The sequence below is a fragment of the Python bivittatus genome, unplaced genomic scaffold (genome assembly GCF_059951505.1).
Source record: "Python bivittatus isolate LINGU-HERP-01145 unplaced genomic scaffold, Pbiv_v1 ctg000570_np1212, whole genome shotgun sequence".
Classification (NCBI taxonomy): Eukaryota; Metazoa; Chordata; class Lepidosauria; order Squamata; family Pythonidae; genus Python; species Python bivittatus.
In genome coordinates, this window is record NW_028277097.1 from 12226913 (window position 1) to 12245329 (window position 18417).

At 41.1% G+C, this 18417-nt stretch overlaps 1 protein-coding gene across 2 annotated transcripts in view; it reads left to right on the forward strand.

The window, feature by feature from the left end:
* Positions 1–3095: 3095 nt before the first annotated feature.
* Positions 3096–18417, forward strand: part of TXNL1 (thioredoxin like 1) — a 32490-nt gene continuing 17168 nt past the window's right edge. The window contains exons 1-3 of one of the 2 annotated variants that reach the window (XM_088152721.1): positions 3096–3440; positions 14360–14456; positions 17547–17720. In XM_088152721.1, the coding sequence (XP_088008847.1) occupies positions 3343–3440; positions 14360–14456; positions 17547–17720 (369 nt within the window). In that variant the 5' untranslated portion in view covers positions 3096–3342. The remainder of the gene's footprint in view (positions 3441–14359; positions 14457–17546; positions 17721–18417) is intronic. The other variant, XM_007421225.4, reaches the window with a different exon arrangement.

Below are 18417 nucleotides of genomic sequence, written 5' to 3' on the forward strand. Positions count from 1 at the left end.
TGCCGCAAGTGTCGCAAAACACCCGCGCAGCGCTTGGCGGCAGTCGCCTCGGCCGTGAGAGGCTGTCGCCGTGGAGACGGCGCCGGCGGGGCGGGGCGAAAGGGGCGCTCCGTGGTGAAGGAGCCGCATCGGTGGCCCGCCTCTCGACGGCCGTGGGCTGGGCGGGGCTTCGGGAGAGGTTGCCGTCCCCACGCTGGGCGAGGAGGGCGCGCGGGGTTGGAGGAAGACACCAGAGCGAAATGTTAATGGGTGTTTAAGGGAGAGTGAGTCATAGGAGGATATGGTGGGCGCCGGCAACCTGGTGCTTTCTGATCGCAAGCTAATGCTCAGCTTCCATAAACGGAAGCTAATGGTGCAAAAGAGACAAACAGCTTGTTTTCCCCTGGCATAGTATTAATTGTTTTATTTTTTTCACCCTATAAATGCCTCCAGCAAGTGGCAGGACTAGACAACCGTTGAAGGGGAGACCACCAAGAACTCCTAGGGCCGCATTGAGTGGTCAAAAAACATCCCCAACGAACACAATAGCCAACCACTTACGTAGCACTGCCACGAAAATGCATGGACTGTACAGTCACTAAAAGTCAAGGATGGCTATTGCTTATTGTGAGAAGGCAGGGAGAAGTGAGGGCCTCAAACGAACCATGTTTGCTAGGGGAGAGCGCTGTGCACCATGGGGCAGCCTTGGGGGGGTGGCAGGAGGGAGGATGGGCAGAAGGCACACTCGCACCAGAGTGGAGAGGGACGGCAGGAGGGAGGAAAGACTGCAGGCAAGAGGCACGATCGCACCAGAGTGAAGAGAAACGGCAGGGGGCGGCTGTCGGGTCAAGTGGGGATTGGAATGTGTATTGCGCTGATTGGATTCGGAAAGTGGAATGTCTGCGGTTTTGCGGTTAATTAGCGGCGCTCCGGGGCGGTAAAAAAGGTGAGATTGTGAGCCAAGCCCTCGTAGGAGGGGGAGGACAGATAGGGGGTATAAAAACCTGTCAGACCTTGCTTCGGGGTTCCTCCATTGCTGCGGGAGGGACCCACCTTTGCAAACGTGCCCAATAAAAACTTCTGTCTACTGGACAACCGAACCCGTGTCTGTCGTTTTCTGACATTATGTTCAAAAATACTTTACCAGGAGGGTGTGCAGGCTTATTCAAAGAGTTCAGCGGGGCTAATTCCTGGGTGAATTGAAGGCTGACCCTCTGGTTTGTTGCAACTCTACGGCTGAACGCAACACCAGCCTTGCAGGTTGTGCAAACTGGCCCTACACAGACACTTTGGTGTTGGGCGACCCCAGAAAAATTGGGCTGCTAAAGTTAGTGGGGTTTGTTCTGTTTTTCTCTTGTTTTTATTGGTGGCTGTGAGCTGCCTAGGATCACCATATGAGATAGGCAGCTATATAAGTTGTTTAAATAAATAAATGTTACACAAGCACAGTTTATGCCATTTAATAACTCAGGAAATTTTGTACCAGTTTTTTTCAAACCTGGCAACTTTAAGATGTGTGGACTTCATCTCATGCTGGCTGGGGAATTCTGGGAGTTGAAGTCCACACATCTTAAAAGTTGCCGGCTTTGAAGAACACCATTCTATATTAACCCTGTTCAATTCATCTCAACAAGCCATACTGTACAGTAGCAGAAAGACAAGGCGCCTCCTGAACGTGAAGGGACCTGATCTGCCCTCACTCCCTCTTCCGACACTCAGTTGCCAGGAGAGGCTGGGGAGACCTCAGAAGGGCATAAAGCAAAGCCAAACCTTTATTCTTTGAAGCAGTCTCCCTGCAAACCTACTGCACAGCTCTATGTGATATTTTTTATTTTTATTTATTTATATTTCAAATTTGTCACCCATCTCACTGCAGAGCAGCTCTGGGCAGTTGCATGTACATGTCAGTAAGTTCACTAAGTGGGAATTTCTAAGTAACCCTGTACAGAAGTGGACTTGAAGCTGCCAACGTGATGCTTCTTTACTCTCCAGCAAATCTTCTCCGAGCCACTGTGCTTCACACTAGTAAACACGGCAGCACGCGCTGCAGACTTATCATTTTTATTACTCAGAAATTACATTCTGCTGATTTCTTCTAAGCAAAAGGTCAGAAAGGTTGCCCATTGTTGATGAAGATTCTCAGACATCCAGGTGGAATTATCTGGAGGCTGAGTCATGGCAACTGGACTTCTTTTCTTTTTGGTTTGATACGTTTCGCTGCTTATTCAAGCAGCTTCTTCAGTCTAGAAAGTTGGTTGGGGGGACCCCATAAATGTCTTCCAGGGTGGCTGCGTTCCTCACTGGCATGATGGGCTCGTTGAGGGGACAATAGAAGATGTGATTAGTAGAGTCTTTGGGATGTGGCTGTCTTGCTCCTAATCCCTCACTCATCCCCAAGTGGGTCATTAAGTGCTGCCTCCTTGTGGAGTGGTCTTAATCTTCCTGGGGACTGATGAAAGAGCAGCATGAAAAATGGGAGACAAGTTGCATCTGAGGCCTCTACTTCTATTGAGGGAAGGATTTTCCATTTTGGCACAAACAGATTCCTTCCCTCCTCTCCCAAACCACCTATTTTCTCTGTCCAAAATGTGAACGTTATTACCTTCATCTAAAGGAAAAAGGACACTCATTTGAGGACAATAATGTGAGTGAGCTAGATTTTAAAGGAATCCTAGTGAAAGCACATTTTCAAAACAGCGTCCCACAAAGGTCTGGGGTTTTTTTTTTGAGCCATTCTGTATAAAAAAACAACTACGATGATCCAAAAAGGGGTGGAGCAGAAGAACTCCGGTTCTGTATAGCCCAAACTTAAGATGGTTCCTAAAGCTTCCGTATCTCCAAAATCCCACCATGGGACCGGTATTTCAGCTCCAGAAACCTCGTGCCCACAACCAAGATGGCAAACTTGCTACTCTCTAGAACTTCAAGGGCTCCAGCCTTGGTCAAGTTGACTTCCGCCTAAAACCGAGGAGGCCTTCCGCTCTCAATCTTCCCCGCTTCGAACTGGCGGCTCACCATAGAGAGGCGTCACGCTTAGAGCGGCGACGCTCTGCGCACAATCGTCGTCCGCGGCGGCCTTCCTTTTGTTTTTCACGCTTACCGGAAGTTGGCTCTGCCCAACCTTTCCCCCCTCGCCACTCTATCCGTGAGCCTGAATGACTCGCTCGGGAGAGGTTAAGGAGGGAGAGGGAAAGGGCTGGGCTGCGCGCGCCTGCGCAAAAGATGTTGTGGTGCATGCTGGGCGTGCGCCCTCCCCCTTTTTCCCGCGGTGACTGTGCAGATACCGGGCGACGGGTTGCCACTCCTGCCGCCGCCGGCGCTTTCCTGCCGTTCAGCCCCCGCCGCCCGTGAGTCGCTGCCGGGATGGTCGGGGTGAAGGTGATCGCTAATGACGCCGACTTCCAGAGCGAGCTGAGCGCTGCCGGCTCCCGGCTGGCGGTGGCTAAGTTCACCATGAGAGGGTGAGTGAAGGAGCCCATTCACCGCCCTTTCGGGCCTCCGGGTGGGGGGGGGGTCCCTCCTCCTCCTCCTCCTCCTTGGGAACAGACCCGCGTCAAAGAGTTCACACGGACGGCCTTACAGGCGTCGCGCTCCGCTGTAGAATGAGGTGTTTCTTTCCTGGGGTTGGGTGGGGGGTGAGGGGGTGTCTTATGGGTTGTAGCATCTCTTTTCATCCCTCTCTCTGGGTTAGCGAGGAACCATCGATGAACAGCCAGAGTACGATTTTTGAGCCATTTGCCAAAATCAAGATATATTATGTCTACAGCGTTCCTATAATCTATGGAAGAAGGTGATAGATTGCAAAAAAATTAGATGAGTTTACTTAGGAAGACTTGTTCCCAACAAATTCATGGTGATTTTCAGTAATGGGTGCCTGATTTTCAAGAGGGTTCCAGTTCAGTCTCTTTACCCTCCGACTCCAGACTCTGATATCAGGATCAGCCCATGAATTTCTAGCTATGGGAGTGGTGGGGGTTGAAATACAAAACACCCATCATCTGTTGTGAAATCAGAGTAACCTTTGCCAACTTGGCACTGTTCCCAATCTGTCCCCAAAACTGGAGATGATTAGAGGTGTATTTCAACATATCTGGAGGGTACCAGATTGGGGAAGGATGTGCTAAAGAAGCATTGAGACTTTTAACACTTTGAAGGCTTAATGCATGTTTCTTGCTTGAAATACTGTAGGTGTTACGTTGCTCCTTGTGTTTGTGGTGGGGCTGCTTTTTTTCTGTAACTGACTGAGTTTTAATGTGGACATTGTTAAAGTCAAATTGGTTAGCACTCAAAACCAAGACTGAAGTAGTAATAGCCAGTGTAGGGCAAGGGTTGGCTCAATAAATATCAGATGAGCAAGAGCTTGAAAGAATATGGTGTTAAAATGAGTGAGGTGGACCCTATGCAACTTCTATTTAGAAGGTAAAGCTTAAGCCCTCTTCCTATCCAAGAAATAAATTCCCTCCTTTCTGTTCTGCTTTCTAGAGGAAAAAATGGCTTTCTGTTGGCTCCATCTTCAGAGCTGTGAATAAAAGAGAAAGAGGAGGAGATAATGGTAGCCAGTGTTCCCCATGCTGTGTGAAAACGCCTCCTGTCAGACACATACCCACTGATGAGTTGTCTTCGCAAGAGGCAGTATCTCAAGTGGCCAGGCCAGGAAAATAGTCTAGGAGATGGGAGAAGAATCCAAACTGGGCTTTCTGAGGTGACAGAGCAGAGCATGGAGGCTTTGAGCCTACCCACAATACATCAGGGCTGAAAACTGCTCAGAACTCTTCCCCTCTCAGCAAACTAGGCATCAGGAGATGCCACGTTGGTGACTCTTTAGCATCTGCAAAGAACACTCTCCCCCAAATCTTTGTGAGAAGCAGCACTAGGAGAGAAAGTCAGGTCAGCTAACCAGACGGCTGAAGCCAATTATGAATTGGTCACTACCAAAGCAGGCAGGCAAGTTGGCAGGAGATGTAACAGGCTGATGGAGATCCTCCAGCAACCAATTCCAGGATAGAGGTCAGAAAGAGTGCTGTGGCAGCAACCCCAAAGCCTCAGCAAAAATAAACTAGATCTCCCTTTTCCCCACCGAGAGAATGGTGGTAGGAGAGCCAAATGCTGAATGTGGAGCTTGTTAGAGGAAAACACCTGCAAGAAAAACCCTAGAGAGGTATGAGCTGGCATAGTGGCCAAGGAACTAGACAGAAAGGATACACTTTTGCTAGGTTCTGGTTTCTATGCAGGACATAGGAATCCTATGATGCTGTTCCCAGAGCTGAATAATAGTATGGCAAGAGGAGACCATACCCCTTTGTTTGTAGGGGATTTGCCATTTCACTGCCAAAAGCCCATCGAGAGACTCCTATTCACCTTCATCACCTACCTATTCAGAGGCAGGAAGGAACCAAAGGAGTGAGAACACTGCAGCTTCATTTTCAGTGTTGCCAGCAAGGGAGAAGGTTCCCTGTTTCTATGATCTATTCCACAGGCTGGGAATCCTTAGGAAATATTTTCCAGCTATCATCCTCTTCCCATCAGAGACTAATTTCACTAAGCTGGGCCACAAGGATCAAAATCCAACAAAGTCCTTCTTGGGAGAGAAGCTGTTCAAGGAGATAATCAGACTGGATTAGAAGTCTTGCCTATAGCACTGAGGGAGAAGGTAAGAAGGCATAAGGGAAGTACTTACTCATCTTTTAATAGCAAAGGTCAAAATACTTAACTTCTTTCAAACAGGAAGTAGATCAGGAAGCATACATTGGGGCTCCCAGCCTCAATACCTGAAACACCCATCCAGTAGCCAGGCAGAAAAGGCAAGAACCAAATTAAACTTCCCTCAGGATGACACCATTATTTATCAGGTAGACATGCAACTGCAGACATTTTGGCACACTGGAAAATACACCTGCCAGAACAGATAGTTGCTGAAGAGATGGCTTCTCAGGAATGTAGAACTCAGAAGAAAGGCAGAAGATAGGTTTATGCCATCCCCTATCTCCAAGTTCATCTCAGAATGAATGGGTAAATAAAGCATTCATGGGACATGAGCACAACAGAGTGCGTACACTTCTCAATCATGGTTCTCTCAATCACAGCCTTCTCAATCATGGTTCTCATTTATGGTGCCTAAATAAAGTGGAGATAAGAGCTATTCTGAACCTTGAATCTCTTTCATTAGATAGCAAAGCTTTAAGATGGAAACATTGCAATCAGTTAGCGAAGCCATTCTACTGGATTACTTTCTAGTTCCTTAGATTTGTTTCCTCATGTCCCAGTTAGAGTCCAATCCTCAGGTTTACATATAGGAGTAATCAGTTTCAGTTCAGAGCTTACCTTTTTGCCTGGCATCAGCACCCATTGAGCTAACAACTCTTGGGGCCCATTTAGGAACACAAAGGAAATGGTTATACCTACTTGCCAACCTCCAGCCTTCTTTATCGCCTTACATGAATCTAACTGGCATCACCCAAGTGGGTCTTACACAGAGGAGAGGAAGTGGTTCCTACCCCATATCCTATATATTAGGATCTCTTTCCTTAAGCTAGGATCTCTTTCTTTAAGCTAGGAAATAGAAGGCTGACTCCTATGAAGCTGTTAAACATGATGATTGCAGCCCTGGATTTAGTTCCATGTGCCTGCCTCCAGTGCAGGCTACTACAGGGGCTCCCTCTTCTATTTCAGGATCAGATCATAAGACCCTTGGGCATAGAACAGCGCCAAACAAGATAATCCAATCTCTGCATTGGTGGCTAGTCCATTAATGAATGGTTGTTGAGCGAGGACTATCTGTACTATTACACGTTGTTCTTCCGTTCCCACAGATCTTACCCACTAAAAGTTGGTTGTGTGTATGTGATAAAAGAGGAGCTAAATCACACTTAGCTGAAATCAGTACGTAAAACTGAATGAAGGAGTGTTTCTCCATGGGAAGAAATCCTAAACTGTTCCTTCTAGCTAGAAGAGCATTTAAGTATCAAGCCCATCTTCTAATGACTAGAAATATAAATTTCTTCCCAACTCTGGTTTTTCCTGATGAGAAGGTCAAGTACCCAAGCAAGAGTTTATAAGATAACACAATTGTTAATGTTACATTATTCCACTTGGAGAAGAGACATTTGTCCTATCAACATGACTATTCATAACCAGCTGCCATTTTGTTTTCTATATAATGTCCTGAAGTGGAAGACTTCCAGGGGATTTCATATTTCAGCTTGGAGCTTATGACACTGAGAAGTCATTGGTGTGCTGATTGAATTTAATTCAAAAAGAAAGGGGGAAAAAGTCAGCTACTTTACAATTATGGAAAGAGAACATTAACTAAATGGTATCAATGAAGACATCCAGTCATGCCTTTTTTCAGCATCTGGCATTGTTAGGCACTGCCAGAGTTTTCTAACAAACCTGGTGGCCCACTAATGAATATTTTGGCTGCAGTGCAAATAAACTTAGAGATATCCTTGTATCCTGTATTTGAGGCATTACTGATTAGTAACATTCTCTGCAGTCATCGTTTCAAAATGTGTTGATTGCTGGATGAAAGCATTTTGGAAGAGATTTGGATACATTCGTGTTGGAGGAGAGGGTATCGATGGATTTTGGTCAGAGCAGCTCAGTAAATTTGTGTCTGGGTGGTGGGTTCTTTGAAAGCCAGTTGCTGAAAACAAGCAGTGGGTAGGGGCTGTTGACATTATTGCATTTTTGTGGTCTGCCTAAGAAGCCCTATAGACGCTGCTTTAAATTTCATGGATGAAAGGCAGGATGTTAATAGCACAAGTTAAAATGCAATTGGCTGCTGTTAGATACAGAATAATAGACTAGGGGGGTTGGTAATTTGGCTTCTACCATGTGTTTTTGATGAAATGCCCAGAATTTTAAAACATTGACTTTGTGGTTGGATTTTAAGAGAAGTTATCCAAAACATCTGGAAGGCACCTGCCTATTCTTCGAGTCTAATCAAGCAAAATTCTTATGTTTCTTCTTTTAGTAGTGTGAACCATAGCACAATGATAGAAAACCTGATTTGTACACAGGATATCTTTAATTCCCTGTAGTGTCACTTGCAGTCTCCTTAACTTTTCATGGAACTTTCAGAAATCTGCTTTTCTTCTAAGCCTATTTACTTTCCTGGTCTCAGGCATAACTTGTGACTAGTGGTCATATTCTTGCATCAAATAGGGCTATCTATCTTTCTGCAAAGCTTCTTGATGTTGTGATACATGTTCGATTTCACAATAGTTCTCTGGTTCTTGGAACGTGCAGTTACTCAGGGAACTTAATTGCAATCCAGCTTCTATAAGGGGAGGAAAGTCTCAAGTATATTTACATAGAAACATGTCCTGGGACCTAGGGAAGCTAAGATAAAAGGGACTGTAGGAACCAGAAGAAGGAGAAACCTGAAACAAAGTAATGAAGAGTAATGAATAAATCTTGAAGAGAAGGCCAGAGGCCAAAGAAGTCAGGAAAGTGAACTATTAATTAACAGTAGGCAGATATACTTTGTATTATCTAAGTAAAGGAAGTGGGATGAATGCTCTCCCTGGAGATATGGGGACAATATATATATATATTTGGGGCAAAGGAATATTTGGAATTAATGATAAATTAGAAACAATTGGGGAAAATATTTTTTGCCAGGCCTTAATATATATCAAACTATGCAGGAAAGGAAATCTGAATACTAGGAAGTGTGTCAAGAGACATAATTGGCTAGTGGAAAGGTTCACAGTATGAAGTAATCTAAAACATGGGATGTGAAGAAAATTAAAAGTAAAGACAAGTGATGGGTCCCAAATTTTTGTTCCAAATGATAAACTATAGTTTATAAATCACTGAGACAAGTTCAGGAACCACACTAAGTCAAAACTATACAAATCACTATAGCACATTATGCAGACTGACTCTTGAAGTTGAAAAAAGTAGAAATGAGGTACACCTTGAGGTACAGTGGTGCTTAAAAGTTTGTGAACCTTTTTGAATTTCATTCATTTATTTATATATCAAATTTGTCACCGCCCATTTCGTTGAAATGACTCTGGGCAGTTTACAGCAGCAATAAAATCAATTAAAATACAATATGAAAACAATCTTAATAATAAATACATTCCAAGAATGATGGAGAATTGGCGAATAACTCAGGGAGTGTCGTCAGGGTGCTAACCACCCCCCAAGGATGATTAGAACACCTGTCGCCCCATGCAAGCTGGCCGAGCCAGGTCTTTAATCCTTTCCAGAAATTTTCACTATTTGCATCAATATGACCTAAAACATGATCTGTTCTCCACACAAATCCTAAAACTAGCTAAAGAGAACCCAAGTAAACAAATGAGTCAAAAACACTATACTTGTTCATTTATTTATTGAGGAAAATTAGCACCACTGTAAGTCCTAGAAATGGAATGAACTGTGCTCCATTAAGGATGTGGTGTGAGAAGCAAAGGAACAAGTAAGCTATTGGATTATGGGAGTCCTGGTAGCACTTTTGCACCCCCAGCCCAAAGAACCCGAATTCTAGGAATTTGGAATAGGAATTTGGTTGAAGACTGACCTGTAACTCCCAACAAGGGGATTTTACCAAATGTGAGTTCTGCTGTCACTGCAGCTTTGTAATCATGGAACAATCACCTAGAAATAGCCCCAAGGAAATAGAGAAGGTCTGAATTTCATGTGTTGAATTGAGTTACCTACTAACTTTCAGCCACATGCTTCTGATTTTCACCTATTCTTGCTTCATTTAGGTCTTTTTGTAGTCTTTGAACTATTGTTTTACAGACCAGACACAGTTGAGCAATTGCAGTAGAAGAAGTATTGATGCAACTCAGGGGCTGACCTATCTTTTGATTAGGTGAAGAGTAGACTGCAGACTTGGCAGAACTTGCTGTTTTGCATTAATTGGAATGAGGAATTGCTCCCTGCTCTGCATCTCAGCCATATTTAAAACTAATCTTGGTTTTTGAGTTTCAGTGCATTTATGTATTATACAGATTCTACTAGTTTAACATTTAGCTTCATTTTTTTCCCTTTAGTTAACTGGTTCAAATACTTAAGTTAAATGACCAAATACATTATCATTATTGGACTAGTATAACTTAGCATTGTTTCCTTTTCAAATGACCAGCTCTTGACTGAAATTTGCCACCTTATTTTTCACTGTCAATTTTATTCTTTTTGAGAAGCCAAATGTATGACAAAGTGCAGCTTTTTGTATTCTGGATAAATGAAAGAATATAAATATATATTTTTAAATTACAGTAACTGACCAGTATTGCAACAAAAACACATTAAAAAATAAAAAAACAAGATAAAATATTACAATTGGTGATGGGTTCGTCAATGGATAATCAAAGTGCCTAATTTTACAGGCAGTATAACAAAATTTAGCTATGTTCAAGGAGACTAAATTATACTGATCTGATAACAGCTGTACATAAAAAAGATCAGAATTTCTCAGTTGTTTTACCAGGTAAGGAGTTATAAGGCAGGTCCTTGAGTCCTTATAGAGGGTACAGTGTAGCAGGACATGAGCTGTAGTTTCAGGAGCCCCTTGTCCACAGGGGCACAGTCACAGCTCATAGGGGACTTTTTTGTATCAGCCCTTCAAAACTGCTGTGGGGAGAGCATTGAAGCATGTTAAAGTTAGTGCTCTTTGGAATTTGGAAACAGTTATGTGATATAAGTATCTTGTTGGTTTGTAAAAGGGGCTTGGCTGCTCAGAAAAATGTTCTTAGGTACAGCAGACTGGTCCTGTTGGGCTTCAAGGTCTTTGATATGTTGTTTAAATGTGCTCAATGTACTCTCATAACCCATTATTAGGAATGCCTCCCTGGAAAAGCTGAGATGTTGAAGTTTTTGTGACCTTGTCCTGAATCATGTTGATTTGTAATTGTCCTCAATAAGGAAGGAATTCAAACCTGTGGAAAAGAACAGTAACTTCAACCAATGTGCTATGATACAGGGCCATGCACTTTAGATAGCCCCGCCTCCCTCATATGCTACATTTAGAACCAAAGGGTTCTACCTGGAATATAGCCCTTAAAAATTTAGATTGGATCCTTTCAAGAGGAGTAAAGGAAGTGTAATGTCCTTGCTGGGCACCAAAAAGTAGTTATGTATGAGCCTTAGCTGAATAAAGCTTCAGTGGTGCTGGGATATGCTGTGCTCCTCTGGTGAAGTGAAAAGATTGACTTGCGGCTGCTGTTTTTTGAGCATTTTGTATGACATAATTTTGGTGGGCACCATGTTTGGTGGAGCTATGGAAAACCATGCCCAAAATATTTAAAGCAAGTTCACTTGTTCAGTACTCTGGCCATTTATCCGCCAGGCATGCAATTTAGGTCTCTTTGCAAAGATTAGGATCTTAGTTTTACTATAGTTGATTTCAAGTACTTCCTCAGAGCAGTAATTGGCCAGAGGATTTAGAGCTCATTTAAGTCCAATTAACGTTTGTGATAGAAGTATTATGTCATCTGCATACAATAGTTGCAATATGTCTGTTTGCTAGTTTGGGGGGGGATGATGTTCTAATTGATTTATTTTGACCACATGTGGATTTATGTTCAGATTAAACAGCAGGGGAGATAAAATACATTCCTGCCTCACTCCTCTGTAAGTTGGAATCTCATTAAGGTGGTGGCCTTGCATATTGCATCGAACCTTGATTCTAGAATTCTTATAAAGATTATGCATCAGCAACAGTAATTACTATCAATGGTAGTATTCACAAACTTAATCCATAGCCTTGCTCTGGGAACTAGATCAAATGCGGACCTAAAATCAATAAATGCAGTATATAATACTGAACCTGTTTTAGGTATGTATTTTTCTGCCAGGTGTTGAAGTATAAGGACATGTCCATAGATAGAATGTCTGGTCCTGAAGCCCGCTTGCTCGTCTGCCAACATATGCTCTAGATCGATTCAGTCAACTAATTTTTATATTTGTAATTTGTCTGGTATAGACCTTACTTATTATATTTAAAAGGCTAATAGGCCTATAATTAGCAGGCAGGAAAGAGGTACTGTCAATCTTGGAAGTGTGCTGTTCTCTCTTTGTGGCTAAGATTTCAGTTGGATACTGAAATAGTAATTGTCTTTATGAACAGGACTCCATAAATCTTGGTGCCATGATTGACCCTTCCTCCACATTGTTGATGTAGGAAATAACTGTCTTCTAAGTTATCCATAAGCTGTGGTAACAAATAAAATGGAGAGAAAAGATTTCTCTTATTTTTGTTACTGTTCGTAACATAGGGTAGATCAAAGATTTTATTATTTGGATGATACAACAAAATATAACTTCTTGCCAACCAAAAGAAAGTGCTGTTCTGATTATGTCTGAATATTATCTATGCTTCATCTATAGTTTGTTTAGTGTCTTATCTGAAATGGGCACTCTGGTTCTTCTGGGAACAAGCCAGAGAGCGAAGCCAACATTTAGTGTTCTTTGTCCAATATATTCCAAAAGAAATAAAACAGAGTCTGTAGTTTGGATGATGCAAAACTGAATAGAGCTGTTTGCAGCTTGTTAATTGCACTTCTAAGAAGATTCAATAAGTGTGTCAGAGCCACAGGAACCAAGCATGTTCCTCATTCATCATTAAGTCATAATTCAGCTTCTACAGAGTTGACCATGTTAACATTTTTTACTCCACTTGGTTTTCTCTGAATCGCTGAACAAAATTAAATATTCCCTTTCCTTGAATCTTCTCTAGGAAGCAGTGACTTGGGGAGGAGTAGAAGGGGCAGTGTCATCTACCAATAGTAGTTGCCTTGGAAGTGTGAGTCTCTTAAAGGGGAAATGTGACCTTGTACCAGATGAAGATACTTTAGTGCAGTTGTTATGTTAAATGAATGTGTGCCTGTACAAAATTGCTCAAAGATAAAAGTAAGTAAATAAATAGATATAAATGTATATGGGTTAGAGAGTTGGTGATGGCTCAGGAACAGTTTACTTTCATGGACTTGTTTTTTGAAAGTCATAGAATGAAGTTAAAGCTTCTCTGCTGTGCTGTCAACAAATTATGAGATATTTATGAATATGGGGTATCCTTTTCTAGATGAATTATATTTGCATGGCTTTTTAATTGCCTATACTCTCAATGTATTATGGTGTAATGTCTTTTAAACATTACCTGAGAAATATTTCTGAAAATTGAGATTATTATAGGATTACAGTGAAACAGAAGTTAATTCAGTTTCATAGGCTGAATCTTTCCGAAAAATGTTTATATCATAAATGTTTGGAGTGCTTGGGACATTTGAGACAGGAGCACGGCTATAAAATGATATCAAAATATGATATGGGTAATAATGAAAAGAGAAACTAGGAAAGCTAGAAGATAAGTAATTTTTCCAAGTATTGGAACAAATCTTGAGTCTTTAAACAAAAATCCATGCCTCTAAATCCACAGTTCTCTCATATGGTTGTGATTCATTCAGAACTTCATCTGCTTCATACTTCTTGTGCACAAGTATCATATTCCAGGCCATTCCTTTTCTCTGGTTTATGGAAGACTCCCTCCTCACCCTTAAGACCTTTACTTGTTGCAACACCTATCATCAGATTGTCATTCTTTTCTTCCCACTCCATACATCACCTCCTTCCAAATCTGCCCACTTATGGCTTCTATACCCTCCCTTCCAAGTCAATACTCTGGCCCAAATTTAGAGGCAGCAGCTTTTTTCCCTTTTCCAAACAATGTTTTGGTAAGTGTTTGAAGATGGCAAAACTCTTGCCTACATTTGCCTCTCCTTTTCGTTTGAAGAATGTTTTAGGTCAAGGATAGTTCCAGAGAGCAGTGCTTGGAAACTAATATAAATTATTTAAAAGGAATCAGGTTTCCTGGATCTACTTATTGAGTTCAGAAGCAAGTTTGGGGGAGGAAAGATGGTTTCCATGTTACTTTGATGACATTTGAAAAAATCAGGAGGGCAGGCATCTAGGAAAGTATCTAATGATAGGATGCCCATAACATCCCATTTTTTTATTCCAGGATTTTATAGTCAGGTTGATTTGGAACATTGTGAGATGTCATCTTCTTAGGCTAAAATGAAATGTTACAGAAGCCTCCTTCTTTCTGGTAACCTCTAGCAAATTGAAATGCTTACCATGAGCTGTAATAAAATGGTAGTCAGAGAAGGTAGGAAACTAGGGATTTGTTTGTTGATTGTATATCCTATTTTTCTTCTACAGGGCTTGGTTGATGCCTCATATTTTTTTAGCTTTATGTACATTGTGGGGGAGATGGCAGTGAAGAACTGCTTTTTCCCGTACCAGCCATCATCTTCATTTATACCTTGCTCCAGCCTGTATTATCAGGTGAATCCCTAGGGTGACTGTAGCTACCAAAATGACAAATAGCATTGTTCATTTGTGTGTTTTCCTTTTTTCTTGGCAGATGTGGCCCTTGTTTAAGGGTAGCTCCTGCGTTCAATGCTCTGAGCAATAAATATCCCCAAGCGACATTTTTGGAAGTTGATGTACATCAGTGTCAGGTATGTAGTGCTGTATATGTATATTTGGCTGTATATGAATGAACAAGATTCACGGATTTGGAAATGTCAGATAAATTTTATGTAGAGTTCAGTGACTTCAATAAATATAACTACCACAATGAGAGACTATAGATTTGTATATCAGGAAGCCTATTGTGGCTTACTATAGATAAAACTTTAAAAAAATGTATTAACTGTCCAACAGACCATGTTTTGTTGGATATAATTTCTATAATAAATTGTCTGCTATCTTTACTTTAGCTTACTTTCCATTTTACTGTATGTTGGATATCAGCCTAAGGAAGAATTTGAAAGTTTTTGCCTTTGTTTTACCTGCTCCATTAGCTGTTGTGTGGCATCTCTTGGTCGTGTTTAAATAGGCCAATTTGACAAAACCTAGTTAAGAGTAATCATAGTAGTCACATTCAAGAAGCACAGGTTGCAGTCAGAAATGAATGTATCCAGTCTTTCAGCGTTTGTAGTAGAGTATCCCGTTTAAGGAGTTATAGTGTCCTCCCGATGCAAAGTTATGGTTTATTTTATGTCTGGGTACAGATAAATGGAGGTTGTTCTGCTGTTCTTAAGTGCTCCTTTACATTTTCTTAATTCCAATAGAAGAGAATATAGGGTTGAACTGTGGAGTCCTTGGAGCTCTCCGAGCTTGGTTGTTTGCTTGCAGACATTTCATTACCCAGCTAGGTTACCTAGTCGGGTAATGAATGTCTGCAAGCAAACAACCAAGCTCAGAGAGCACCAAGGACTCCACATTTTCTTAATTCCTTGTTTTTAATTCTTATATATATTTATACGTGATACATTTGAGACACATTGCATGATATTTCATTTTTTGGTAAAACACTCTAAGTTTGTATTAGTAAAAAAGTGGGAAATGAATGTTACGTGATAATAATAGAAGTGCTGTGTGATGGAAAGTTCTACCAAACTATTATAATGACTCAACAACAATTCCAGCTATAGCTAACCTGCCACGTTGCAGGGTTGAAATAGGGATTTAGATTTTCAGGACTCACTGGAAAAAAAAGTGGTGGCTGTTCAGACCTTTGCATTTCATCCCACCTTGCAGGAGCCTGTTATAATGTTTCTGCTTGCTGATGCTTCAGCCTTTTATCTCCCATTATTTTGCCAACAAATACTAGTTATTAATATTGAATCCATTTTTCTCCAGCATTGCACAATCCATATAGCATGTTTGGCTTGTGCTGCCTGAGTTGGATAATACCACTTAATTAAACAGAGAAAATGGGAACAATTAACTATAGATATTGTGCCATAAGGGTTACATTGTTAAACTTAAAGTATTAAGGAGCTGTTATATGTTCTCTCTTCTGAACGAATGGTTTTCTGAATCTAGAGTACATATAACCATACCCTTACTCTTACTGACATTTAAACATTTGAAAAGTTCAGTTAAAGTAGTTGAATCTTGAATAATAATTTGGTTGAAATTAGGTCTGAAAAAGTACAACAAAAATAGGGGAAAAATAACATTGTAACTTTTTATACTGAGGCATGATTATATATCCACATTGATCTTTCATTGATCATATGTTATTCACATATAAACATTCATATAGGAAACTTGTCCCATATTTAAAAATAAATGCAAAGTTTGGAGAGGAAAGCATGTCACATTCAGATTTATTTCCTTATGCATAATTTACAGACATCTCTATCTTGCACTGAGTGTATGATTTTTGCTGTGAAGTGGTCACAGTGCTGTAGAAATAGCTCTGGGCTGTTTCAGATGGAGGCGTCAGCCAAGAACTTAACAATGTGCCCATTCATTTCATCTTCCTATTCCCCTTCCCCATCAGTTTCAGTGCTTCATCATGGGATTAACCTGATTGGTATTGGTTTATAAGTGGAGATTAATTCAGTATTCCATTTCAAATGTAACAGCAAAGTGGTTTAATCAAATCCTAATAGATGTTCTGAAGTTGATTCACCAGAGGAAGAGAATATGGATTTATGCTCATTTAAAAGATCATTGAGTCTTAAGTATTTCAGACATTTGGAACATGCTAAACTACTTATGCTGCCCAGAGTTGCAATTGTTTGAGTTAGGCACTGTATAAATCTCATAAATAAACAAATAGTGTTTTCATCTTCTAAATTCAGAACAGAAAAAACATGAAGATGCTTTTCTGCTTTAATTCTCAGTACTCAGATTCATCCTCTCACTTTTGTTTTGATGGTGTAGCAACCTCTGGTTGTGGAGCAGTGTTTATAAGGTCCATCAATTTAAATATCTTTTCAGAGTAGCAAAACAAGGTGATTCCTTAGTTATTTGCCAGTGAATTAGCTTTTGGTTCTACATTGAATCATTTTATTTATTTATTGTATTTGTATGCCGAAGGGCTCAGAAACAACAACTGGCGGTTTATATCATAGAACACAATAAAAACCTAAATGAAAATATGAACAGAAGTCTGCCACAAATACAATATACAAATGGTGACCTCTGGAACAGATCTGTCTTTAATAGTTTCTGGAAGGCCAAGCCTAAGGATGTCACCCTAATTTCCAGAAGGAAACAATTCCATAATGTAGGCACTACAACCAAAAATCTTTGCTTTTGATCCCACCCCACCCCACCTCCCGGGGGACCATTAAAAGATGGTGGTAGCACGTGCACAGGGCAAGTTGAGCAGGTCTGTCCTATGTAGAGACAGTGATCCTTTAAGTTTCTCAGTGTCAGGCCCATACAGGGTTTGTATAGGTTAGAATCAGCACTTTGAATTATACCTGGAAACTAAATCAGTAACCGATGCAGCAACTGTGAGGCAGGTGCTGTAAGATTATAGCAACTTTGATTTACTAATGTACAAGCCAGCACATTTTGTACCAGTTGCAGTTTCCAAGCGCTCTTCAAAGTCAGCCCTGTGTAGAGCGCACTGCAGTGATCCAAGAGAGTGATAAGTGTATGAATGACTGGGCAAGGGCTTCCCACTGCAGGTAGGTTGCAATTGGCGCACCAGCTGCAGCTGGGCAAAGCTCCCCCCTCATAGCCTCCAGCTGCCTTTTAAAATGTTTTTGTGCAGTGCTAATTACTGGTTTTCTCCATGTTAGGGGACAGCTGCCACTAACAATATATCAGCAACTCCAACATTTCTTTTCTTCCGGAACAAAGTGCGTATTGATCAGTATCAAGGTGCTGATGCTGTGGGATTAGAAGAGAAAATCAAACAGCACCTAGAAAATGATCCTGGAAACAATGAGGATACCGATATTCCAAAAGGATACGTATGTGCATCTTATTTGAACATTATTTTAATATACTATTATTATACAATATTGGTAACTTTTCTTCAGGGCGGAATGTTTGAACATAAATGAAAGCTGTTTCCCACCTACAACGGTTTCTGAGATTTCTCTTTCCATTGCTAAAAACAGTTTCAGAAAATTAGGACATTTCCAAAACAGTCTCTGATGCAGCATGAGAAGCAGCAGTCAGAAATTCAGAAAGTCAATAGGCAGGCAGGCTGGCTGGCCAGCTGGCTGGCCAGCCTGATCTGTATGCCATTCTTTCATTGATTTCCTCTGAATATATGTTTGTTTTCATGGCCTATAAGATTGGTGGCTAATAATCCCATTTTACTGGGAGTTTGGATCTAGTGAAATTAGATCATCAGTAGTAAGACCAATTCAGCATAAAATCTATTTGGTAGCATTAACTGTTAGGTATTTCTAGGGTTTGGTTGTGCTTTGGATTTTTTGGTAAATTTGGGGCACAGTCCGCTTGAAGTATCTTGCTTGGACAGGCATCCTGAAGACAGATAGCACTCTCCTTATAATTCTGTAACAAGTCCAGGGAGGAATTTATTTCTAGTGGATTATGTCTTTTTATACTGTGGTTCTTCTTGGGGTAACAAGCTCAGTGTGTTTTGCCATCATTGTGGTTTGTAATAGTTACAGATGGCACTGGATGGAGTTAAAGAGC